Source organism: Myotis yumanensis, unplaced genomic scaffold, assembly GCF_028538775.1.
Source record: "Myotis yumanensis isolate MYYU_CA2020_CCGP unplaced genomic scaffold, mMyoYum1.0.hap1 SCAF_13, whole genome shotgun sequence".
In the NCBI taxonomy this organism is placed as follows: domain Eukaryota; kingdom Metazoa; phylum Chordata; class Mammalia; order Chiroptera; family Vespertilionidae; genus Myotis; species Myotis yumanensis.
The window spans coordinates 5,690,585-5,716,623 of record NW_027223764.1 but is presented as its reverse complement, the minus strand read 5'-3'; the positions used below and the strand labels follow the sequence as shown (position 1 = coordinate 5,716,623).

General features: G+C 43.0%; 1 protein-coding gene across 4 annotated transcripts in view; it reads right to left on the bottom strand.

The window, feature by feature from the left end:
• MCMBP (minichromosome maintenance complex binding protein) overlaps positions 1 to 21,132 on the bottom strand; it is a 29,903-nt gene extending 8,771 nt beyond the window's left edge. Inside the window, exons 1-11 of one of the 4 annotated variants that reach the window (XM_070432155.1) lie at positions 20,874 to 21,132; positions 14,254 to 14,339; positions 13,089 to 13,229; positions 12,936 to 12,977; positions 10,442 to 10,543; positions 8,759 to 8,906; positions 5,858 to 6,009; positions 3,609 to 3,709; positions 2,963 to 3,141; positions 2,578 to 2,701; positions 928 to 1,045 (exon numbers count right to left, since the gene is read on the bottom strand). In XM_070432155.1, the coding sequence (XP_070288256.1) occupies positions 928 to 1,045; positions 2,578 to 2,701; positions 2,963 to 3,141; positions 3,609 to 3,709; positions 5,858 to 6,009; positions 8,759 to 8,906; positions 10,442 to 10,543; positions 12,936 to 12,977; positions 13,089 to 13,229; positions 14,254 to 14,339; positions 20,874 to 20,931 (1,251 nt within the window). In that variant the 5' untranslated portion in view covers positions 20,932 to 21,132. The remainder of the gene's footprint in view (positions 1 to 927; positions 1,046 to 2,577; positions 2,702 to 2,962; positions 3,142 to 3,608; positions 3,710 to 5,857; positions 6,010 to 8,758; positions 8,907 to 10,441; positions 10,544 to 12,935; positions 12,978 to 13,088; positions 13,230 to 14,253; positions 14,340 to 20,873) is intronic. The other 3 variants (XM_070432157.1, XM_070432156.1, XM_070432158.1) reach the window with 3 other exon arrangements.
• Between the last annotated feature and the right edge of the window lie 4,907 nt (positions 21,133 to 26,039).

Here is a 26,039-nt window from a genome sequence, read left to right as displayed (position 1 = left end):
TGTCTTGCTCAGTATTCTTAAAGATTCTTATTTTACCAGACAACCAAAAACAAATATCCAGCAGCTTAAGTGCACAGGGCAACTAAACGGAAAATAAAATGTTTATTTACTCATCAAGATAGGGAGAGAAAAGCCTAGTTTCCCTCTATGCTCCCTGAATTTAAACCATATTCATTCATATCCTACAGATTCTTGAATAAACTGCTTCAAGAAAAACCAAGGAGCAGAGCACACTGAGCGGTCTCATTACTCGCTCCACCCGGCTGCACCTGCCTCCTCACCCATCTCCCAGAGCCCACGCCCCAGCGCCCTCTGACCCGCTCTTCACTCCCATCTGCTCTCTGTCTCCCTCCCTAAGCGGCAGTGTTGGGGGGGGGGGGGGGGTGCGGGAGAAGGATGTCGAAGAAGAGATAAGGTATATTTTCAAAATGGAGAGACTTTTGTACTTTGGCTTCGTTGACGTCAAAGAAAATGAGGGAGGGAGGCCACAATATAGACACAAGCAAACCACCGTTAAGAGCAGCATCTTGTCCAAACAAAAGATGGCTGTGAGCCCAAAGATGGCCCTGCGCCACATGAGCAGGTTACTCACACTCGGCCTGTTGTGAACAAGATATTAAAGAGGCAGGTGTTCAGAGGCACAAAGGATACCAAATTCCACAAGCACATGGCCTCAACTGAGAGTACAATTCTGAGCGAGTAACTGCAATTGGGCTCATTGTTACATTTACAGAAATTGCTGCTAAGGCAACAAAAGTGAATGTTTAGGGGTGAGTACATTTTAAGTTATAGAGTCCGGCCGGCCTTGCTTCCTTGTAAAGACACCTACTAAAACCTCAAAGATAAATATTTGGGCTGAATGAAAGACATTTAGATGGATTTTTCAAGTGTGCTCAGATCTGTAATATGTATTTATAATAATCTTACTGCTGGAACAAGATGTTGAATAATTCGATACAAGTGTTCTGTGAAGGTACTATTCCGTGGGCAACCACTCAAGTTAACCGTAAATTTTCCTAGTGGAAGAACGTCTCTTCTTGTATATCTAGAAAAAAAAAAGATATTAACCAATAAGATACTCAGGTGATTTCCATCAAAAAGCAAACATGGGAAAATTAGCTTAATGGTATCACGAAAGATTTATTTTACTTATCAGAATAACAGCAGTAAAAATAACAGCCAATACTTACATGAGTGCTGATTATGTGCCAGGGACTGTTCTGAGTGCTTAAATGCTTTCTCATTTAATCCTCTCATTTAAACACTCTGAAGTAGGGACTATTCCTTTGTTTTACAGATGAAAAAGTTTAGGTAATAAGACCGAGTTTACATAGCCAGGAAGTAGAAGAGCTAGGATTTGAACACAGGTGTTTGGTTCCAGAGTCTGTGCTTGCAACCATTACATATCACTGTGTCAAATTCTATACGAGCAAAGACTTACAGCACAGAGATGTTTACTGTGGTATAGTTCAAAATAGAGAAAAAATAGGAAAACCTAGCATTTAGAGAAACAGTACAACTGTCTACAATGAAATATTGTACAGCCATTAAAAAGTTCATCTAGAAATAAATGGCCCTGGCTGATTTTGCTCAAGTGGTTAAGAGCATCGTCAGCCCATGGACTGAAGGATCAAGGGTTTGATTCCCAGTCAAGGACATGCCTGAGTTGCAGGTTCAATCCCCAGCCCAAGTCGGGGTGGGTGCAGGAGGCAACCAATTGATGTGTCTCTCTCACATCAATATTTCTCTCCCTCCCGTCTTCCCTCCCTCCCTTCCTTCCACTCTCTCTAAAGAAAACAATGAAAAGAAAAATCCTCAAAAAAAGTATTATGACGGGATAATGTTTAATAGATATTAAATGATAAGAGCAAGGTATGGATCTGTGTTTAGATTACAACTGAGTTCTATGCAGAAATGTATATAAATGTAAACAAAAATAATGACAAGAACATGTACCAAAATGTGTTAATAACAGATGATCTCTAAATGGTGAGATTATAGATTATTTCTATTTTCCTCTTTATGCTCTTGAAGGCACACATACTACTTTTTTCCCCCCCACACACATATTACTTTTGAAACCAGAAAACAAAGAACTATAGTGACGTGAAAGCAAGGGGTGCTCACATCCACATCTGAGTTAGATGTGCACTCAACAGACCTCATTGACTGTTAGGGAATAACGAATACAAAAAGGATAAAACAGTTCATTTTACTCATCAGCCATGTCCTTTATCTGATACTAAAGTCCCAATGCATGAAACTCGTGCAAGGAGCTCAGCTCTCAAAGCCTCGTCTGGAAGGTCGTCCAGATGGTCATTCTACTGTTCAGTCTAATTAGCATATTAGCTCTTTATTACACAGGATCAGCTCTTAAATTGAAAGAGAACATCAAAGTGCTCAATGTGAAACTGAGAAGAGGTGGAAAAAGGACTTTGTCGTTAATTTGGTGTAACACTCATTACACTGAACAAATAAAAATGACTTGATGATGAAATCCTCAGAAACCTTCCTGCTCTTCCCCCCTTTTAACAAAGCACCAACTCTCGCAATCCCCACCAGGAATATAGCACTTACACTGTAGAGATGAGATGTAATATAAGGTATTCAGCAGCCAAACTATCTCCCAAAAGGGCATGTGTGAGAAACCCAAGCAATTCTGCTCTGACTGGAGACAATTCGGACATGAAGCTTGAAACAACTGGAGAAGGAAAGGAGACCAGATTCAGAATAAACATACCAGTTCCTCTCGAGTGTTTTAGGTTAAAAGATAACTGCGCAACAACCCCACTACAAGTCAGTATACGTGTCAAGACTTTAACGAAGAGAATTAATTAACCTAAAGGACAATGGGGCAAAGAAACAGTGGCCATTCGAGGAACAAGACCCTGCTGACTCAGTTCCCCACGAGCACACGTCACACGTAGCTCCCGACACATGGGGACATCTCGGGGTCACTTACACTTACAGGTTTTGCTCTCCTCTTTATTAAGGGAGACCGGCAACAGTGGGTTGATGTGTTGCAACTTCTGGGCTAAAACCACATGAATTCTTGGCACTAGCGAAGCAGGAGGACTGTGCACTCTCTGTTCTTCGGCTGTGTCTGTGCATTCCATCGGATCCAGGAGTGACGCGGCGTCCCTGCGGAGAGGGACAGCGCTTCAACTCACAGATACGCCCGTTACAGAGATGTAACGATAACGTACATCTCTGAAAAAAATGAGAATTTAAGCCAAGAACAAGTTCTACCTGTAGATCTTAAAAAACGAGAAAATGGCTCCCCTTTGTCACCTCACGGACCTCAGGCTGGATGGATCATGTTATGACACACGTACTCATTCTTTTCTTCAAGCAGAGCAATGTCTGTACTCAGTGTGCTGTCACCTGACTCAACGGGATATAGTCTGGCTACTCACTAGGGCATTTCAGAACAGACTCTTTCCCGAGCTACCAGCTGGAACATCAAATGTCACAGAGGGTCTCAAAACCTGGGTCTTTTTCTCAAAAGCCATCAGGTACCTATTATTCACTGTGCAGAAAATTTATTCTTCTCTACCCTGCTAATTATTAGTTATCCGCCCCCCACAAAAAAAGAACAAAAGTCTCACCTTTCATCATTGTTCAGTATACTTAGCACAGGATCCACAGAGAGGATGCCATACAACTCAAGAACATCATTTACTTTGAAACAATCCCCATCTTCATAGACCTAATAAGAGGCCACATGACATTGTGTTGTTAGGACTAAATAACACCAACGAAGTGTAAGATATCAGTCTTGAAATAAAGTAATAATTTCATAGAACTTTAGAGAAAGTGGAACTCTTTTGTTTCATAAATTGAGACCAAGGGAGGTCAAGTGCTTGCCTGAAGTCATTCTTCTAGTTAGCAAATAAGTGAAGTAAAAGGGGGAACCCTGATCCCAGACCAACATGTCTTCAATAGAGCACACTACAAAGGAGAGGCTTCCCCGCAAGGACGATCTATATATATAAAAGCCTAATATGCTAATTGTCCCTCCAACCGTCCGATCATTCAAACAGTCGCTATGATGTACACTGACCACCAGGGGGCAGATGCTCTGACCAGTAGGTTAGCTTGCTGCTGGGGTCTGGCCAATCAGGACTGAGTGAGACAGGCCGGATACGCCCTGGAGCCCTCCTGTGGTCCCTCCCTGGCCCCGATCATGCACCGGTGGGGTCCCTTGGCCTGGCCTGTGCCCTCTCGCAATTCGAGACCCTTGGGAGATGTTGGAGAGCCAGTTGTGGCCCGATCCCTGCAGGCCAGGCCAAGGGACACCACTGGTGCACGAATTCATGCACTGGGCCTCTAGTTTCCAACTAAAACCAGAAACATGCACAATCTCAAAATCTACCACCCGTACCCAAAGAAGGAGAAACAAAACACAGGATTAAGAGGTTAACAAAAAACTCAGATTGGCCATGAGGTCTTTCACTATAAAAAAACCAACCTTCAAAGTTGTACGCCATGATGGTCTTTAATAACTATCAAAGCCCCCTTGGTGACACCCGATATAAGTATGGCAGGAAAAATACTGGGATTGTGGTCCTCGTGTTACATACGTGTCATTAAAGTTAAAACCACAACAAATAAAAATGTATTCTCATCGATCATTTCTGAAACTTGTATCACTTGTTCACTTATCAGGATTAAAAAGGGGATAAGCAAGATATGGGAGCTATTAAAATTTTTTTCTTCTATTTTAAATGCAAATGAGAAATGGATTTTGGTAAGAGAAGAATGGTGAAAATAGTATTAGAAAGTTAGAAACAATATAGGAAGGGAATAGACACGAATTAAAATATTGTTCCACTTCTGACAAATACTTTTAAAAAAATATATTTTTATTGATTTTAGAGAGACGGAAAAGGAGATAGAGATAGAAACACAGATGAGAGAGAAACATCCATCAGCTGCCTCCTGCACACCCCCCACTGGGGACTGAGCCTGCAACCTGGGCATGGGCCCACCTCTTGGTTCATGGGTCAATACTCAACCGAGCCACCTTGGCCAAAATGAAATATTCTTTAAGAATGCTATGGTAGACAGAAAAATGGACCTCCCAAAGATGTCCCCCCCGAATCCCTGAAGTCTGTGAATATGTTATTTTTAAAAGCAGAAGTGACTTGCATAAATTAAGGAACTGGAGATGGGGAAATTACCCTGGATTACGTGGGTGGACCTAATTTGATAACACGGTGCCTTAAAGTTGGAGAATCTTTCCTACCTACGGTCAGATGTGACTATGAAAAAATGGTCAGCCCTGGCTGGTTTGGCTCAGTGGATAGAGCTTTGGCCTGCAGACCGAAGTGTCCTGAGTTCGATTTTGATAAAGGGCACAGACCTTGGTTGCAGGGTCCTCCCCAGCCTGGGCTCTGGTCGGGACTTGTGCAGGAGGCACCAATCGATGTGTTTCTCTCACATCGATAGGTATTTCTCTCTTCCACTCTCTCTAAAAATCAATGGAAAAATATCCTCGGGTATTATAAAAAAAAAAAAAAGGAAAGTGGTCAGAGAGATGCACTGTTGCTGGCTATGAAGATGGAGGAGGGGACCACAAACCCAGAAGGTGGGTACCTGTAGAAACAGTAACAGGAAAAATACAAACAAACAAACAAACAAAAACAGATCCTCTGGAAAGAAACGCAGCCCCCGACACGGGATTTCCCCAGGAAGGTCCATGTCGGACTTCTCATCTAAAAGCCTGGGTACATTTGTATTCTTTTAAGCCACCAAGTTTGCAATAGGAAACTAACACAAACGCTAAGAATTTTCCATTTTAATTCCCGAGACACAGAACACGTCTATGTCAATGTCCCGTCTGTGAAAGGTTTACCTTCACAAGGCACGCAGGGCCCTTCTCTCCTGGCAGGGGGAAGTTCAGGTCAAAAGGAGAAGAGAGGTTCAGGGAGCTCAGCTGTGGTCCAGTAGAAGCTTCAGTTTCTAGACGTTTTGGCTCGCCACACCCCTGAAGACCGCCGACACTCCCTAGGACAAAGGAAAGCGAGCATTGCACTCACGTCATTTCTAGGGCCTTCTGCAGGTAAAGAACCGTCCCTCAGGAGCATTTCAAGTTTGATATAAAGGATGCTTCTGAGCTCACAAACTTGTTACTGTTCTTAAGGAAAGAACACATACTAGCAAAGCCCTTTCTCTGACTTAAAAAGAAAACACAGATTACGATGATCTGGAAAATTGAGTCATTGTTTCTCCTACAATAAAATGGCAACAAATTCCCCATCAAATTTCAGTATAAGTATTTTTAAAAGTTAATATTTAATATGGTTTCTTTGACATCTCTGACCTAAGGCATATATGGCCTACTGACAACAGAACCACCCTGGTAAAACAGTTTCCTACTTCTAAGCAGAATAAAACTATATAGCAATAAATTCACTTATCAAGCATTTATTAATATCCACTATGTACCAGGAATCATACTAGTGATTGGGGATACAAAGATGATTAAAAGAGAGCCTCTAGCCCTGAAATAATCAGTTTAGGGCTGATAACTAATTAGAATCAATATATAGCCTGCCATACCACAGGATACTGCTCGGCAATAAAAAGAAATAAACTGCTGACACACACAACTTGGATGGATCGCAAGGGAATGTTGCTGAATGAAAACTGTTGATCACAGAGTTTACATACTGTAAGATTCTATTTATATAACACTAGAGGCCCGATGCATGAAATTCATGCAAGGGTAGGCCCTCACAGCCCCGGCTTTGTCCGGAAGGTCGTCCGGACGGTTGTTCTGCTGTTTGGTCTAATTAGCATATTAGCTTTTTATTATATGGGATTCTTGAAATGACAAAATTACAGAGATGAAGAATAGATTAGTGGTTGCCAGGGGCTAAGGACTTGGGGAGGGAGAGCAGAGACAGGAGAGAGATGGGCATGCTTATAAAAGGGCAATATGAGAAGTCAAGTAATGACTTGCTCCATATCTTAACTATAGTAGTGGGCACATGAATCTACACGTGTGATAAATTGCAAAGAACTAAATACGCACACACAGATGCCTGTAAAGAATGTGAATTCTGAACAAGGTCAATGGATTGTATCAATGCCCACTTTCTGGTCATGATATTCTACAATAATTATACAAGGTGTCACCACTGGGGAAAATTGGATCAAGGGTAAATAAGATCTCTGTGTTATTTCTTACAACTGCTTGTGAATCCACACTTACCTCAGAAAAAGTTTAAAACTATTTATAACCTGAAAGACTGCCTAGAAACCAACAAGTTAAACTTTACATAAATAATGTACTCAAATAAAAAATTAAAAGCCCAGCAGTATGGCATTCAAACAATCAGACAAGAAATAGGAGAATCAATTGCTTAAATGATAAGAATTACCAAAGATCTGGATTTTATCATTTATTGTTATGATACACCACTAATTTCAATAAACATTTGGGGTAGGTGGAGAAAAAGAGCACTACATTTATATATATTTACTGTAAAACATTTCAATTTTAAAGATATTAAAATATTCCTTAGCATTAAGGAAAGACAGTAACATGAACTTATCCTATAAAAAGGTAATATGCAAACTGACCGAAGGGCAGGACAACCAGTCGCTATGATGTGCACTGACCACCAGGGGGCAGACACTCAATGCAGGAGTTGCCCACTGGAGATCAGTGCGTTCCCATAGGTGGAGCACTGCTCAGCCAGAAGCCGGGCTCACAGCTGTCAAGCGCAGCAGCAGTGGCGGGAGCCTCTCCTGCCTCCGAGGCAGTGCTAAGGATGTCTGACTGCTGGCTTAAGAGCGGGCCTAAGCTGTCAGTCTGACATCCCCCGTGGGCTTCCAGACTGCGAGAGGGTGCAGGCCAGGCTGAGGGACACCCCCCCCCCCGAAGTGCAATTTCGTGCACTGGGCCTCTAGTAAAATAGAATAATATATGGTTAAATGAAATTCTTTAGTGATTTTTTGTTTACCACTGATTCATATTTGCCCTCTCGACCCAATCTGACAGAGATCAATTAACTAAATTTGTTTTACCTCCTCTCTCTTTAACATGTCCTCCAATTAAAGGTGAAGAAAAATAACTGAATATAAAAAGAGAAATAAAGACAAACTTATCTACCTGGCATAATAAAGAAATTCACCATGCATAAAAACTGTTATTGGTGAAATCAATAATGATATACCAATTCTGAAATTCTCTCTTGCTTTGAGAAAATTTTCAACTTTTTGTCTCCTTGTTCTAATCAGAATTAGTTGTGTTTTAAGAAGTAAGCCACTACAAACATATGTAAACAGATCAGAACTGTGACCATTCTAAGGGCTATCTTCTTTAGAGTTTAGGAATGTATCACAATTTCCTGACATTTTCAGTCTTACTAAATTAAAAGCACCACTATTCTGAAAAAAAAGAAGAATGTTTTCAGATATCAATAAATCATTTTTAGGAAAAACCACTGTTTCCGTAGTAGTTGAGCTGAGATAAAAATGAAATAAAGAGAAAAGACCCCTTTCAGCTAACCATTTGAGACCCTTAAAAACTGACAGCAGAGCAGCCATTTCTCCCTACAGGATGCCTAACTGCAGTCTGACCAGGGTACTGTAAAAACGCACAGAACCATCTACAAGTCTGATAACCGTGAAAGCAAGGTTGTCAAATCATTGCCAGCTCCTAAATCTAGAACTGTATTATACAACAGCTCATTCTGAAAACAACCTAATGAAAGAGAAGTCTGCAGAAAACCTGTGAGCATACAACTACCTGTTTGTTTGGCACCCGCATGCTGCTCTTTCTGTTTATTAGGCTGTAGGTCCATGTCTTCATCATCTTCATAACTCCTCTTGTGACGACTGGGAGTGTAAGATGTTGAAGGACTGACTCGAGCTTGGTTTGCATTAATATAGGCGTTAAATAAAAAGTTAAGAAAAAGACCACTATGTACTGAGGAATGTCCTAAGTTATGTTAATTACATGACTAATAAAAGATTGCTAATTTGGCAATTTGCTCAAAACAAAAATGTATTTTTTTTTAAAAAGGCTGGACTTCCAGATTTGGCCATGAGAGGCTAATGGATTAACTTATGCCCCCTACCTACCGTTGCTGTTGCTGTAAAGAACTGTAACACTGGACAAAAGACATGAAGCAGCTATTTCTCTCTTTTTTTTGTTTTGTTAATCCTCACCCAGCCGAGGACATTTTCCAATGATTTTTTTAGAGAGAGTGGAAGGGAGAGGAAAAGACAGAGAGAGAGAGATGTGAGAGGGACACAGCAATTGGTTGTCCCCCACACATGCCCCGATACCAAGTCTATAACCAAGGTACATGCCCTTGACTGGAGTCAAAGCTGGGACCCTTCAGACTGTGGGCCCACACTCTGTCCACTGAGACAAACTGGTTAGGGTCTGCTGTCAATCATTAGACAACAGGGAGCATAATGTTATGATCCTTGAATGAGTAATATACTGGGTGAACTCCACTTTATCCCCAACTCCCTCTAGGGGGCATTTTCTAAATCGCAACAAAAAAGAAGTGGAGACGCATCTCTTGCTGGGTAGAGACAACACAGACTGGTACTAGGGGGGAAGGAGTTCCCCTGTAGAAGACAGAAGAGGACCCAGAAATCGGTGCAGGTTCCATTTGGGTCTTTGGCTGAATATAAAACAGCGGATGCACAAGGCCAGATTCCTTGAAGTCTAGCAAAGAACAGTTGCTGGCTGGCTAGAAGCTAAATGAAGGTTCTGGAAGTTGCACAACACTTAGAACTGGACCCTGCTGAACATTCCGGGCACTTAGGTGAGACCCAGAAATAGCACATGGCATGAGTAAGAACTATGTCCCATACAGCAAGTTACTCCAAACCCACCTTAATGAATCCCAAAACTAAGCTACGACATCCCAGAACAGGCATGAGGAAGCTATGGTGAAAAATCAGGACAGTGGTTGCAATCCTAGAAAAGGCAGAAAGAAACTTCCTGGCACTAGTTCTTCACTTTGGGGTATAAATCACTGACGTGTACTCTTAAACTCTATGCATTTCAGTGTATATCAACTGTGCCTAAAAAATATTACTAACTAGAAATTTAAATAAAAAAATAAAAATGAGATGAATAGTTTCCACAATCTCCTCTCAAAAGAACTAACATTGTTTTCCCTTTGAAAATTAGAATTAGTTGTAATTTAAAACTTTTTAACTTAATTAGAATGTTACTCTTTTTTTCAATATATTTAAATCTACTTTAACCTTTTAACAGTATTTCACTATAGGAATGTACCAATTTTATCACTTCTCAGGGATGAATACTTAGATTGCTTTATAGGGTTTTTTTCCAGTTAGCTTCACTGGGATAAAAAGACTAAGTTTTTAAAAACTCAATCTAAATTATGGTCTTTTCAATTAAAATAATCAAGGACCATAATAAGAAAGTTCAGATAAAGGATATTTCTTTTACCCACACAGATTCCCCAGGCACTGGAACACAATAGAAATTCTGTCTTTCCAAAGTGGTAGTTCGTGGAGAGTTTAAATCAACTTCTTGTTGAGGCTGTGATGTACACAAAAGTATTTTTAAAAATTAAGAAAAACAAAACAATTAACTTAGCAACCACATTTTTATGCTATTTACCATAAAACCATAATTATTTCACATTGAGTTAACTGAATTAACAAGCAGCTAACTAAATCCAAACCATCACTTTTTAAAAGAAAACTGACATAAAAATAATTTTGTGAGCAATAATCAATACATTACCTTCCCTCAATTCAAAATACACAGCACCCTATGTTACAAAATTAAATCCTTTTAATAAACAGGGTGCTTTATTTTTTTTTAAAGACAAAGCACATGGTAACCCCACTATCTCTTTCATAGAAAACATATCAGAATCAGCCTATATAAAAGGAATTTAATGAAATACTCATTTTGAGGTAGCTCTGAGAGGCAATCCAAGACTCAGCTATTATTCCCTAAAAAAAGCATATTCTCTACTTCATATATGCTTAGAAAGTGTTAAAGGACCCAATATGTAACATTTAAAAACTACTTTAATAAACACATAACTTTAAAGTACAAAAAATCCTCTTAAAAATAAACTAAGATGTATATTTCATTTTGTAGAGGGGAAAAAAGAGGATCCAAGACATCAGGTTTGAGCCTGATATCATATGTATAAGCAGGGCTTTCTGTTTCTCTTTCCAGGCCTGACGTCCCCTTTTCCTGGGATGGTGCTTTTACGTATGAATCTTAAGCCACACGGTATGAACTATCTTTGCCTTTGGTAGTGTCCCAGATGGACAGTCGCATCTATTTTATTTTCCTATTCCCAGGTACTACGATGACTGAGCTATAGTAAGACTGCATTACTGTGTACCAGGAAAAGTTGTGTATTAAAGTATTAGCCTCGCCTTAACCGGTTTGGCTCAGTGGATAGAGCATTGGCCTGCGGACTCAAGGGTCCCAGGTTCGATTCCAGTCAAGGGCATGTACCTTGGTTGCAGGCACATCCCCAGTAGGGGGTGTGCTGGAGGCAGCTGATTGATGTTTCTCCCTCATCGATGTTTCTAACTCTCTATTTCTCTCCCTTCCTCCTGTAAAAATCAATAAAATATCTTTAAAAAAAAAATTAGCCTCATATGAGGGGGGTTAGGGCTCCTAAATCAAAAGATGCAGTAAGCATTTAAAAGTTGATTCGTCAGACTTGGCAAACATTTTACCTATGGAAACACTCTGAAGAAAAACGACATTGGGAGACCCGAAGGTCATCATGTGTAAGATTAAACAAATTCATCTTTCATGAGTCCATTTCTCTAAATAATTGTAGGAAGTTACATTTTTGTTTAATAAAATCTTTTCAGCAACCTTTCAAATTAGGGTTGTTGTTCTGTCCAGATTGGGCCAATGAACCAGAACACTTTAATTCAATGAGGAAGAACTTGTATGAATGAATGGGCTGGGATTAGGCTTTATAAACCAATCTCTTGAGGTTTGAGTAAGCAAGAGCCAGACTCCCAGAGTGAAAAAAGCCCTAGAAAACCTGATTTAAAAGGATGGTCTGCAAGGCAGAGAATTAGACCCAGTGGCTCCACCGAGGGCCCACCTTTCTCCTGAGGCCCTGCCCAAGCTCCTGCCTCCTCCATCCCCACCTGGGACACTTGGTTTCTTTCCCAACATTTACAATCGCTGTTTCAATGGGACCACATGAAAAACACAGGGAGAGCAAACGATGGGAGACGTTGGGGGCTGACATATCTATTTTGAAATGCTGATAATCTTTTTCTACTATTAAACTAGAAATAAATTTTAAACTGTTCCGATATAATGCCAGGTATGTTGAACAGGTTTCTTTGTGAAATTAAATTTAATTATGGATGTTGTTCATGATCAGAAAAGCAGTTGTTTAAATTGGAGATATACTGTGTTCCACTGTAACTGCTTAATATTAAGTTTCTACCTTAAGACTGTCCCATTCACAACTATAACTGCACCAGGATTCTGCCTTCTTACCCTTCCTATCATTGATATGTAAGAGAGCACCCAGTGCTTCCTTTCATCAAAGAAGGATTAAGTCTATTAAAAACTATTTTCTTTCCAGGGAAAGAGAGAACTTGATCCAACTTAATTAAGCAAGTGTTAAGCCCTCAGTTAATCTTCCACTTTCATTTTTTAAAGAATTTATCACAACCTGTAATTTTTTAAACCAAATACATAGATACTGAGAAAAGAAACAAATTAGTTTTGTCATTTATAACATTCCACATTCTAAAAGATTTTTAGAAGACCAAAAATATAATAGAGAAAATAAGAGCAAAAGCATTCCACATGACTTCTTAGAATTTATTTATACAAAGATAAATTTAAGATAAACCAAAAGAAATAAATTCTCCTCTTAGAAAAAAATTCTTATTAAGAATGTTTTATAGATCTTAAAAATACATACCCCACATTCTGCTATATCTCTATATTTTCCAAAATGAAGGACCTATGACCCAAAACAAAGGATAAGAGTATTATAGCAATACATCTAATTCAAAAATACCATAAAAAACACTAATTATAAACAGAAAGTTCCACGATAAAAAGCCATACATACACGTGCTTTTGTGTTTCGGTTCACTGTTTCATAAACTCCCATGTAAAACTCAGGGTCAAACATGTCCTGAATCATGCAGCGAAACTTCACAAAACTGTTAGGTTTCAAATAATGAAGAGGAACCTCATTCAATGATGGTACCTTAAAGGAAAATGAACAAGGCAGTCTGTCTATAAAACATTAAGCTCAAATACACACATAGACTTTATATCCACACCCAAACCGCAACTCAGGCACAAAACTCAGCCCCATTAGGAAGCCAATGTTCTCAATAGTCAACATAACTGCTGACAAGAGTACCTCCGAGTTCTTCCAACTTTGTGTAATGGCATTTGACTACAGTGTAAAAATAAATGCTTTTCCTTCTGAACACTTTCTGAGTAGCAGAAAGGCATTTGTTTTATTGAGTTCTTCTTTTAAGACCAGTACATGCTGCCCTGTCCGGTGAGGCTCAGTTAGTTGGAGCGTCATCATCTGTACACCAAAGGGCTGCAGGTTCAATCCCCAGTCAGGGCGGCACCTGACTGATGTTTCTCTCTCGCACTGATGTTTTATTCTCTCTCTCTTTTTTAAAAAATATTTTTATCGGTTTCAGAGAGAAAGGGTGAGGGGGAGAGAGAGATAGAAACATCAAGGATGAGAGGAAATAATTGATCGGCCGCCTCCTGCATCCCCCTACTGGGGATTGACCCCGCAACCCAGGCATGTGTCCTTGGCTGGAATTGAACCCAGGACCCTTCAGTCAGCAGGCTGACGCTCTATCCACTGAGCAAAACCAGCCAGGGTGATGTTTTATTCTCTCTCTTTCCCCCTTCCTCTCTTTAAAAAGCAATAAAAAAAAATTTTTTTTAAGACTAGTACATGCCAATTTTTTTAAATAAATAATAATCAAAGCTCACAACTACCAATTTTTTTGTCTTAGAAAGTAACACGGACAGATACTGCCATCTAGAGGCCTCAATACAGAAACATTTAATTGCTTGATTTTAAATTTAAGTTGTAAAAGAGACCAAAATCTTTTAATATATATGTACTGACGGCACTTAAGGCAGAAGGCAGTACACATTAATTTATATATTTTAAAATTATATATAGATTACAACTCTACTGAGAGAAACTGGAAGTCAGCCCAACCATCTTCCCCCACAAAGAGCAATAAACTTACCCATTTAGGAGCATTATTTTCTTTCAGCTTTTCCTTAAAATATTCAATTACTTTCTTCTCCCAGTCAGGATTAACTCCATTTTGGGCTGAAAGACAAATATACTTTTCAAAGGTCAAGCTACACTACACAATAATAGGCTGTTCAGGTAAGTGGCACATTCAAGACAAGAAGCTGCCCACCGCAGGCTGGCTCTACACACCAGGGCGTGCCGCCCTCCTGCGGGTTCTCAGGGGCCAAGGACTGGCTGCGACGCCCACAGAAAGAGGGGGCACCCAGGCAAAGCAGCACCTCCAGCAGCCTTTGCACAGCGCACGGCTCTCTGAAAACACTTCTCTACAGACTGAAATGAAGAGCTGGGGTTGTTGCTGTTGTTCTGAATTTTCTATTTTGGAATAAATGTTCCAAAAGGACGCATGACTAGCACAAAGAACACCTGTATCTTTGCTTCATTTGCTTTATCATTTGCTCTCTCGCATGTACGCTTTTCTGACCCATTTGAGATTAAGTTGCACACATCACAGATTTTTAACTTTAAGTAGTTCAATGTGTTTCCTAACAATAGATCACAGTACTGTCCATCGACCTCAAGAAGTTAAAAACTGATATACTTTTTACTTAATCAACCATCCATATTCCAATTTGTCATCTGACCCAAAATATCCTTTATTGCATTTTACCCCTTCAGTACAGGACCCTGCCTAGCATCACATATTGTTTTCAGCTACCATGTATCTTTAATCTAGAACAGTTCCTATCTTTATGGCATTCATATTTAAAAATACAGGCCTTTAAAAAATAGAATGCCCATCATTTTGGTTTTGTCTGATGTTTTCTTAGATTAACTGAAGGTATGTGTTATCAGTCAGATTTCTACGTAAGTGATGCTGATGCTGTGTTTGCAACGCTATTACCTGGAGACTGACGATGTTCCTCTCTCATCGCTGTCTCCATCTCTCCCTCTCCCTTCCTCTCTCTAAAAATCAATGAAAACATATTTTTTTAAAAATACATCTTCCGCCGAAACCGGTTTGGCTCAGTGGATAGAGCGTCGGCCTGCGGACTGAAGGGTCCCAGGTTCGGTTCCGGTCAAGGGCATGTGCCTGGGTTGCGGGCACATCCCCAGTAGGAGATGTGCAGGAGGCAGCTGATCGATGTTTCTCTCTCATCGATGTTTCTGGCTCTCTGTCTCTCTCCCTTCCTCTCTGTAAAAAATCAATAAAATATATTAAAAAAATAAAATAAAAATACACCTTCCAATCTATGAACTCTCCCAAGGGAGAAAGCATAAAGAAGCCTACATATGGATTCTTCCAGACTCTATCTGTGTCTTTTCCCAGTTCGTATCCTCACTGTGCTGCCGTAATAAATCTTAGCCATGTGTACATCTATACACTGATTCACGAGTCCTAGTGAATCTCTAAGGCCAGGTGTGTATCAATAGTTCATTTATTTTTACTGTTAAATAGTATTCCACTATATAGCTGAACCATTAATTTTTTTGTCCAATTAGCTATTGAAGGACAGATTTTCCCCAGGTTTTGATAACTAAGAACAAAACAACTATAAACATGTGTATATAGGTTTCTGTGTGAACATAAGCCTTCATTTCTCTGGACAAAAACCTAGGAATAGGACAGTTGGGTATATTGGAAATGTGTGATTAACTTTATGATTGACTTTTCCAGAGTGGCTGTTTCATTTTGCTTTCTCACTGGCAATGTATAAGAATCCAGCTGTTTGTATCCCTGCCAGTACTTGCTATTGTCACTATTGTTTTTTCCCAATTGTAGTTGTTCTAATAGGTGCATAATAGCTCATCATGGTTTAAATCTGCATTTCCCTAGTGGCTAACAATACTGAACTGGTAAAGTGTCTATTTAAATCTTTTGCTCCTTTTTAAAATTGGGTTATCATTGTATTTTCTTTATATAATCTGGATACAAGTTCTTTTATGAGATGTATGATTTTCAAAAAACATTCTCCCAGTTCATAATTTGTCTTGTCAGTCTCCTAATAAATATCTTTGGCATAACAAAAGGTTTTAATTTATTTAATCCTCACCCAATGAGAATATTTTTTCCATTGATTTTTAGAAAAGGAAAAGGATGGGAGAGCGGGGAGAGAAAGAAACATCGATGTGTGAGACACATTAGTTGGTTGCCTCCTAGTGGTGCCCCAACCAGGGGTGGAGGATTAAACCTGCAACCAACACATGTGCCCTTGACCGGGGAATTGAACTGGTTCACGGGCTGATGCTCTAACCACTGAGAAAACTGGTCAAAGAAAAAAGTGTTTAATTTTGATGATGCCCAATTTATAAAGTTTTTGTTTTATGTACTGTGTATGTATAAGAATTCCCTGTGAAATCCTGCGTCTTATGATATGGGGTTTCATATCATATGATAGTGATTGCACACCACTGTAATATATTAAAAACCAATGAACTTACATTTTAAAGTGGCGAATGAGTTACACCTCAGTGAAAATTTTTGCAAAGAAAAAAGAACTAAAAGTAAAAACAGTTAGAAGTGGTTACCTCAGTACAGGAAGGGCATGCTTTTACTCTTCATTTAATACTACTATGTTTTTTGTAACCATGTGCCAGCTATTATGTAATGAGTTAAAAAATGCATATATCCATATTTATGCCTTTTGCCATAGCTGCCCAATCCATTCTTCTCTGAGAACTTTGCCCTCCCCCCCCTCCACGCCCCCCCAACAGTCATGACCGCCTACATGACATAGCTGTGCTCTGGCCATAGCTGCCCAGTGTAGGAGTGAACTCCTGACTCCATACTAGGCCAGGCCAATCAGTTTCTCTAACCCTGGAATTTGGGATTAAATGGGAGGTGCTAACTAGTGTTGGTTGAAACTAAGAACAAGTGAATGTGGGAGCTATGTGGAGAAGAGATAAAGTTGGACTGGATTCTTGCTAGTTTCCCAGTTCCTGATCCACTCAGTAGTCTCTTTGGATACCAAGCCACTCTCCTGTGTTTTGGGGTCCCACAGCTTCATTGTGGGGCGCGGCTACAGTGTTTTGGCCAGGTTCAAGCCTCGGACTAATGAAAGGACAGGGTCCTCTCACTGCCACGTGCAAGTCCCAGCTGGAGGGCAGGGCCCTCCCAGCACAATTATAGCCAACAGCCATAGTTGTAAGCTTGAACTTATGGTCCGAACACGTGGCCCCACATGCCTGTGCGATAGAGTTCAGTTGCATGTAGTTGAGTGAGGTTGGAACTCACAAGAATGCTGTAAACAACCTGTTCACGCCCCTACTTTGCCTCGTGACATTTGCTATAAAATAAAGACACGGCTTGTGGGCGCTAGCGCTGTCTCCTCATCAGGGAGCAGTGTCCCACCGAGACCCAGCTTTCATTCTCTTGTCTGTCTTTTCTCAATCCTTTCACACACACACCCCCCAACCCCCGCCCCCACCCCCACTCAGGATCACCTTTGGCCGTAACACTCATAACAGATTCCTTCTTATCAGTGGCCTACTAAGGGTGTGATGGCAGGAGAAATCCAAGGTGGGTACAAACAAAAGGGTATTAATTGCCTGTTTAGAATCATGGTGACAATAAAAAGGCATACCAACTTTCAATTTTCTTACTGCTTTAAATTCCCTAAAATACTAGAAAATACTCCTTCCTCCCCTCCTTCACACACCACTGCTCATTTGTACGAGATACGCTAGTTCTAATTCTATCAGATACAACCAAAGTTCCTTGAATATAACCAAAAATAATGATCTTGACTCAACCAACAATTTAAAAACAATAAAAGAAGTCAGAGTTGACAAGCATTTCTACTTCTGAAATTAACTGCGGTTATTAATTCAAGTTTTTAATCAATTTAAATAAAGAAAAATTTTTTAAAATAAAAAATGATTAAAAGAGAAAAGAAGTGTACAAAACTTTCTTTTTTGAAGATTCCTGCCTTTGCTTAAGGAAAGCTATCTGCTATGGATCACGAAATGAGCAATAATGGGGGGACTGACTCTAGCATTATGCCCATGACAGAGCCCAACTGAAATCTGCAGAACTAAAGCATTCCTAAATCTTAATTTAAGCCTTGGACCTCAATGTCCTGCATATAAAATCTTTTAGAAACTGGAACTGAAACATTAAATGCATTTTATGAAGGCTTGCAGAAAAACCTTTACATATGAACAACTGTACTATGGCAAATACAAATGCAAGGTACAGATTGGTTCACAAAGATTAAGACTCATATAGTTATGAGTAGCCACTCACAGAATTTCAAAGTTTCTTATCTGAGCCAAGAAGAAAGAATTAGGATTTGTATGTAAAAGTAATTCATATGGGACATACCCACAAATTCTCTGAATCAATATAAGGTCTGCCAGAACTGCCCTAAGTTTGAGATGTGTGGTCCAGAAACCATCCACTGCCTCTGTTCAACTGTCATGTTGCACAAAACATATTCCAGGCAATTAGGATATTGCCCGTGAATAAGGCAGCTACAGGCCAAGACTGCTCAGAGTCAAAATCCAGCAAAGGAACCCAACAGCAGGCTGCTTTCCATGCTCATTTCCAGGACACACAGGGTCCTGGAGTAACTGGGAGCAGAAGGACTTAAGTTCCCAAAGGAAGAGTAAGATTCAGCCAGGAGAGTGAAGTGGGATGGGAGGAGGGACCAGGCAAAAGGAAACAGCTGATGCAGAAGGCAAGGCTCAAAGTCAATGTGAAAGAGTTCAACATGAGGGGTAAGGTAGCGATGAGGTCTGAGAGTTAGGCAGATGTGCTGCATTACTCTTCTACCTGGGGGAGTGGGAGTGGGGGGAATGGATTTAAACAATTTCCTACTAAAGCAAAAAGAGTTTAGAAGTTAACACCTGACATACTTCTCACACAAACATACCCATAGTGCTGTTTTATAAAGGTATTCAATACATTCCCAGTGACAGGAAAACACAGCAAAAAAATATATATATACTTCAGAACAGCTTCTACAAAAAATCACGACAACCCAGTATTAGTTTTTTCTCTGTAAGACACAACCTATATAGGAACAAATTATTCTTGTGGGGGGCGGGGGATGGGAGGAGGGGGTATCAAGGTCCAGGTCCCCACAATTCACAAAATTTTCCAACTACTGTAAAGCCAGTATTTTATACCCAAATTATATCATTTCTGTACCATGATGAGAAGTGCCCCTTAGGATTATACACTTAGGAGACAAAATCTGATACAAACATATTCAAATCTCTATCAAATATAAAATAATCTCATTGGTTCAGCATAACTAGGATATGGGGTATTTCTAATAAGTAAATTTTCTAAAGACCAGTAACTGGAACTGCACCCATTAAGCACCGAAAGTTTATACTTTTGAAGGATTTCTCAGATAAAGTATCTATGAGTCTGTACCCTGATAAACCGACTATGCAATTTAACCTTCGCTCCACATTTTGGGACCATTATTTTGGGTATCAATTACGGGTTCCAGCATCATGAACATCAATTACTAGGATCTGGTGGAGGGATATTTGCCCCTTCCTCAAAGCGCCCTTGATGGATATATGATTTGGGGGGGGGGGGGGGGGTCTAGTCTGGTTTTTAAAATACAGGTACACACAGCTTCCACTTCTTCATCAGGTTGTCAGCGTTCACTGGTTACCAGGGGGATGCCTGCCTACCCGGGATGTCGTCTCATTTGCTGCCTCTAGTTTCAGGCTGCGAAACCAGGTAACTAAACGAGTTCCAATTATAGGGACCATGATCGAGGGCCGAAACGCATCCGCTTCACACCATCAGCTTCGGCCCCGGGGGAGCATTCAGCTTCTGACGGGTAGTTCTCGCCGATACCCCACGAGGCTCTCCAGGAGCTGAGGCCACTCTCCCGTCTAAGTGACTTGCAGGCGGCCGGGTGCCAGGGCTCCCTCCCGCACAGGGGTTTCCCACGCGTTTGCCTCCGCTCCTCGCCGCGGCCGAGTTAACCGTCAACAACCTTCCCTGATGCCCCGCGCCCCGAGCACAAGAGCAGCCTTCACAGCACCTGCAACTGCGATTCCCCGCGTGTGCGCGTCTCCAGCGGCGGCTCGGGGAGCGGCCAGCCCTTCCGGGAGCTCGGGCCGCGGAGCGGCCCCGGGGCAGGGTCTGCGGTCGCCCTAACAGAAGCGGGAAGCTGTCCCAGCCCGGCTCATCCCGAGCGGGGAGGCTGGGTCTCGGCGGCCGGTGCCAACTCGGGCGGCGAGCGGCCGGCGCCCCGCCACACCGGAAGTTTTGAAATATCCCGCAGGCTCCCCGGCGAAGGGCGCTCCTCGCCCCGTCCCGGCGGGCCCTCCGCGGCTTCCGGGACCCCTCCGAGCCCGGCCGGCCGCCCGCGGGCTCGGGCCCCGGAGGAGCGGGCAGGGAGCGCCGCCGTCAATCACGGCCGGCCGGCCGCCCGCTCCTCGCGGCGTCCCCGTGGCCGCCGGCGGACCGCGAATCCGGCAGGTGGGAGGCACCTGCGGCCCGGCTCGGGCACGGGGGTCTCGGCGCCGGCGGCGCGGTCCGTCTGGGCCGCGCGAGCCCCCGAGGTCGCCCCGCGCGGGCCCGGCCCCCGGCTCGCCCAGTCGGCCGCCGCCCGGCCCGGCCCGCCCCGCGCCGCCACTCACCGAAGAAGCCCTGCACGATCCCGAGCGGGTGGCTGAGCCAGTCCTCCCCGCACGGCATCTCGCCGAGCGGCGTCCCGCGCCGCGGCGCCTCCTCAGGGGCTCGGCCGCTCCTCGCCCTCCCACGCAGGGCGACACGCGTGGCGCGGGCCGCCGGGCCTCAGGGAACCGCGGCGGTGGCGGCGGCCGCCCGGGAGCTGCCGGCCGCGGAAAGGCGGCGCGTCCGGGCCCCCAACCTCCACTTCGCACAATGGCGGGAAATAGGCGCCGCCGACCGCGCTGCTGCCGACCTGGGTGGAGCTCGCGCGGAAGGGGCGGCGGGCGCGCGCGGCGCGGCCCCGCGCACGAGGAGGCGGGACGGCCGGCGGGCCCGGGGGCGGGGCGGGCCGCGACGCGACGCGAAAGGACGGGACGGCAGCGCGCCGCCATCTTGGAAGCGGGCGGAGGGACGGGCAGGCCGGCCTCGGGGAGGCTGTGGCGCGGCGCCCGGCGTCCCGGCCGGGCGGGCAGAGCCGTGTTGCTCTCTGACACCCGGCGCCAAAGCGACGAGAGCGACACCAAGTCCGACTAATTAGTTCCCGGCGCGCGGCCGTGCTCGGGGCGGAGGCACCGCAGCCCCGAGGCGCAGCCCAGAGACCCCCCTCCGAGTCGTCTCCGGGCAAAACTAATGGGTGCAGCAGCCTTTCGGGCCCGCCCACCTCCTCCCCCCGCCTCCCCATGTCAGCACTCACAGAAGATCACATCTATGATCACCTTTTCATGAGGAAGTTTGGGAAATGTCCAAGTTCAGTTTGTTTTCCCTGGGCCTGGAAGGGGCCAGTCTCATCGGCTGGAAATGGGGCATGTGCACGGGGTGTGGGGGGCGAGGGGCGGGGGCGGGGTGATGGGAACGGAGTCTTGAAAGCGCGAAAAGAAGGGAACTCGGGGCTCCAGCCCTCCTTACGCCCTATGGGGGTCCCTGGCATTTCTCACCTTCGCAATTGGCACATTGCGTTACACACCCGGCTCTTGTGAGTCTGCGTGAGTTGACAAAATCGAGTTGCAAATCCAGAGCATTACCACCACGTTCTCACGCACTCATTTGTTTAGCGGAGAGGGTGGCCCAGTCCCTGGTAGTAAATGGAGACGTCTCATATTTTAGCTTAATGGCAAATCACAGTCGACCTTTGAACAATACGGGTTTGAACTACTTGGGTCTTCTTATACTGGGATTTTTTTTTTCCCAATGAATATACAGTCGGCCCTTCATATCCCCAGGTTTTGCGTCCTCAGGTTCAACCACCTGCGGACCGAACTGATACAGTAGGCATTTAGATAGACGTGAGAAGAGCAGGAACAATAGGCCAGGTACAGAAGTCACCAGGGCAGAAAGCCCCAGGTACCTAGCAACCGGACAAACTAGGCTGGGACCTCGCCCCAGGGTGACCTTGCCGCCCCTCGCATATCCTGGTCATGTGATAGCCCCCCTTAAAGGAGGAACAGGGGGACTGAAGAATAGCCTCACGGGACTCCCATACAAGTCCTTGCAGGACCACTCCCTTAAGCATCAAGTCCTTAGGACGTGAGGTTCTGACCCACATCAGGTCATCTTTTTTTTTTTTTCCTTTCCTTTTTTTTCTTTCTTTCTTTCTTTTTTTTTTTTTTTTGCACATCAAGTAATCTTAAGAACAAAGCCTCGGGTCTGCTGAGTTTTTGGTCAAACTAGAGATGACACTTAGACCACAGATGTGTTTCAGCTCGGGACCCAGAAAAGCAGCAAAACCAGATGAAGGGACACCTTAGCTGACATCAGGTTCAGATGCAATGACTAATAACCCTCCCTTAGCACTGACCAATCAGTAGAGACCACACCCTGAAAGGACAGACTTGGAAAAGCTGACGGATATTCTATTGAGACCCTCCCCTGGGATCTCCCCTAAGACCCCGCCATTAAATTAAAGAGGGGATAGAAACACTTAGGACCAAGGACCCAGTGTGTGTTCTCTCTCTCTCTCTCTACCTCCTCTTTCCCCTTTTCCTTCTCCAAGGCACATCTTTCTGCCCTTCTTTTTCCTGAGCAACAAGGGCCCTTCTTTTGCTTTTGTAACTCAGTTCCTGAGCCCATGCAGCCCAGCTGGCTCACCTTTTTTTTACCGCTGTGACTTTCTAAATAAACTTTCTCTTATAATTTGAGTTCCTTGGCTCTGAATTCTTTTTTTACTGAACTCAAGTACTGAGGTTGCTGAATTGAGATCTGATAACAATCTGGTGCCATTTCACCGCTAACAGGACAGTATTTTCAATCTGGTTGGAAATCTGCGATGCAGACAGCCAACTGTATGCATTGTTCTACACCATCTCATCTATATATATAAAAGGCTAAGTGACCGACAGTACATCCATCCGACCATCTGATTGACCAACCGGCCGGTACATATGATGTGCACTGGCAATATATATATTAAAAAATGCCTAATGTGCTAAGTGTCTGACCAGTTTGACCAGTTGCTATGATGTGCACTGACCACCAGGGGCAGACACTCCAACCGGTAGGTTAGCTTGCTGCTGGGGTCTGGCCTATTGGGAGTGGGTGAGACAGGCCGGACATGCCCAGGAGCCAACCTCCCTCGGTCCGTCTCCGGCTGGCCAATCTCCTCCTGTCCCTCCTCAGCCTCTAAAATATTTCTTCTAATTAATTTCCTTTCAATGTGCATGAATCTGTGCACCGGGCCTATAGTTTAAAAATAAACATTGACTTGTGCATGTGCAATACATATCACATGCGTGTTTTAATTTTATAATACTATATCATATATACTATTTTGACGTAATTTTTTGCAGTAATGTAATTACTGCACAAATCTTTCTTCTAATTAATTTCCTTTAAATGTACATGAATCCATGCACCAGGCCACTAGTTTTATATAAGGCACTTGAGCATCTATAGATTTTGGTATGGGGTGGGCAAGGTCCTGGAATCAATTCCCCACAGATACCCTGGATGGCTCTGAAGTTTTAAGGGGATCAAAAGTTACATGCAGCCTGAGCAGTGTGGCTCAATTGGTTGGGACATTGTCCTGTATACTGAAAGGTTGTGGGTTTGATTCCCAGTCAGGGCACATACCTAAGTTATGGGTTCAATCCCCAGTCAGGGTACCTACCTAAGGCAACCAATGCTCACTCTCACATCAGTGTTTCTCTGTCTCACTCTCTCTCCTCCTTCTCTTCTCTCTAAAATCAATAAGCATATACTTGAGTGAGGGTTTAAAAAAAAATGATGCACAGATTTTCAACTGTGTGGGGGTAGGCATCCCTAATCCCCTTGATATTCAAAGGGCAACTGTAAATGTATGACATGAAAATCCTGCTTTTAAATCATAATTTCAGATTTACTTTGTATGAAACTACAGCTGGATACCAACTCAGCAGTGGCCAGGGAACACTTCAACTTTGGATTTCTCCCTCTGTAGAATATTTAGTGATTAATAAATAATTGCTTATAGAGTTGTACACTTGAAATCTGTATGGTTTTATTAACCAATGACACTCCAATAAATTCAATTAAAAAAAAGAATTCCTCAGATTTTACTTAAAGAGACACTGTGATCCTTATGAAAATATAGTTATTTTATAATGTGAATAATTTCACCCTCTAATTTTTCTGGGGCAAGATGTTTTTATATTACTAATAAGTAGTTATGAAAATTTAAAAGGCCAGGGGAAGGTCCATGAGGGTACATCTCAATGGCAAGATTTTTTTCTCACTATCAGTAAATACACTTCTGCTTCCACCCCAAGTCTGCATTTTTTAAATTATTTTTTAAAAATATATTCTATTGACTTTTTTACAGAGAGGAAGGGAGAGGGATAGAGAGTTAGAAACATCGATGAGAGAGAAACATCAATCAGCTGCCTCTTGCATACCCCCCACTGGGGATATGCCCGAAACCAAGGCACATGCCCTTGACCGGAATCGAATCCGGGACCCCCCAGTCCGCAGGATGATGCTCTATCCACTAAGCCAAACTGGTTAGGGCTTAAAATTCTTTTAAATATATTTTTATTGATTTCAGAGAGTAAGGAAGAAGGAGAGAAATAGAAACATCAATGATGAGGGAGAATCATTGATCGGCTGCCTCCTGCACAACTCCCCCTTCCCAAGTGGGGGTCCAGCCTGCAACCTGGGTATGTGCTCTTGACAGGAATCGAACCAGGGACCCTTCGGTCTGCAGGCTGACGCTTTATCTACTGAGCCAAACCAGCTAGGGCCCATGTCAGCATTTTTGAAAGAGGGCATTAAGTAATCCTATCTACATATCATTACTGAGGGTTTTGGAAATACTGGAGTGAAAAAAGAAGACACCATCCTTGCCCACATGGAATGTACAGTCCAGTGAGAGCTTATTACTAAATAATTATTCATTTACAACTATAATAGGTGCTAAGCAAGAAAAAGTGAAGTTCTGCCCAGCCAGCGCGGCTCAGTGGTTGAACATCGACCTCTGAACCAGGAAGTCAAGGTTCGATACCCAGTCAGGGCACATGCCTGAGTTGCAGGCTCGATCCCTAGTGTGGTCTGTGCAGGAGGCAGCTGATTGATGATTCTCTCTCATCGTTGATGTTTCTATCTCTCTCTCCCTCTCCCTTCCTCTCTGAAATCTATAAACAGTATTTTTTTTTTTTTTTTTTTTTTTTTTTTTTTTTTTTTTTTGCAGAGAGGAAGGGAGAGAGACAGAGAGCCAGAAACATCGATGAGAGAGAAACACCGACCAGCTGCCTCCTGCACATCTCCCACTGGAGATGCGCCCGCAACCCAGGCACATGCCCCTGACCAGAATCGAACCTGGGACCCCTCAGTCCGCAGGCCGACGCTCCATCCACTGAGCCAAACCGGCTTCGGCTAAACAGTATTTTTTAAAAAAAAAAGAAAAAGGAAAAAGTGAAGTTCTGTCTGAGGGATAAACAGCTCCATCTTCTCTCGTGAGGGAGGAGGAGGAGGATGCCTCAGGGTTTTCTGGAAATTTGACCTGTACACTAGCAGTTAAAAGACAAATGAAAGTGCACTAGGTGAAAAGTGTTCCAAGCCTTAAGACGAGGAAAACAACATACGAGTATAGGTTGTGGCCTAGAACTGAGAAAACTGAGTCTAAACAACTGGAGAACCAAAGACCAGAGACTTGTGTTCTGGAT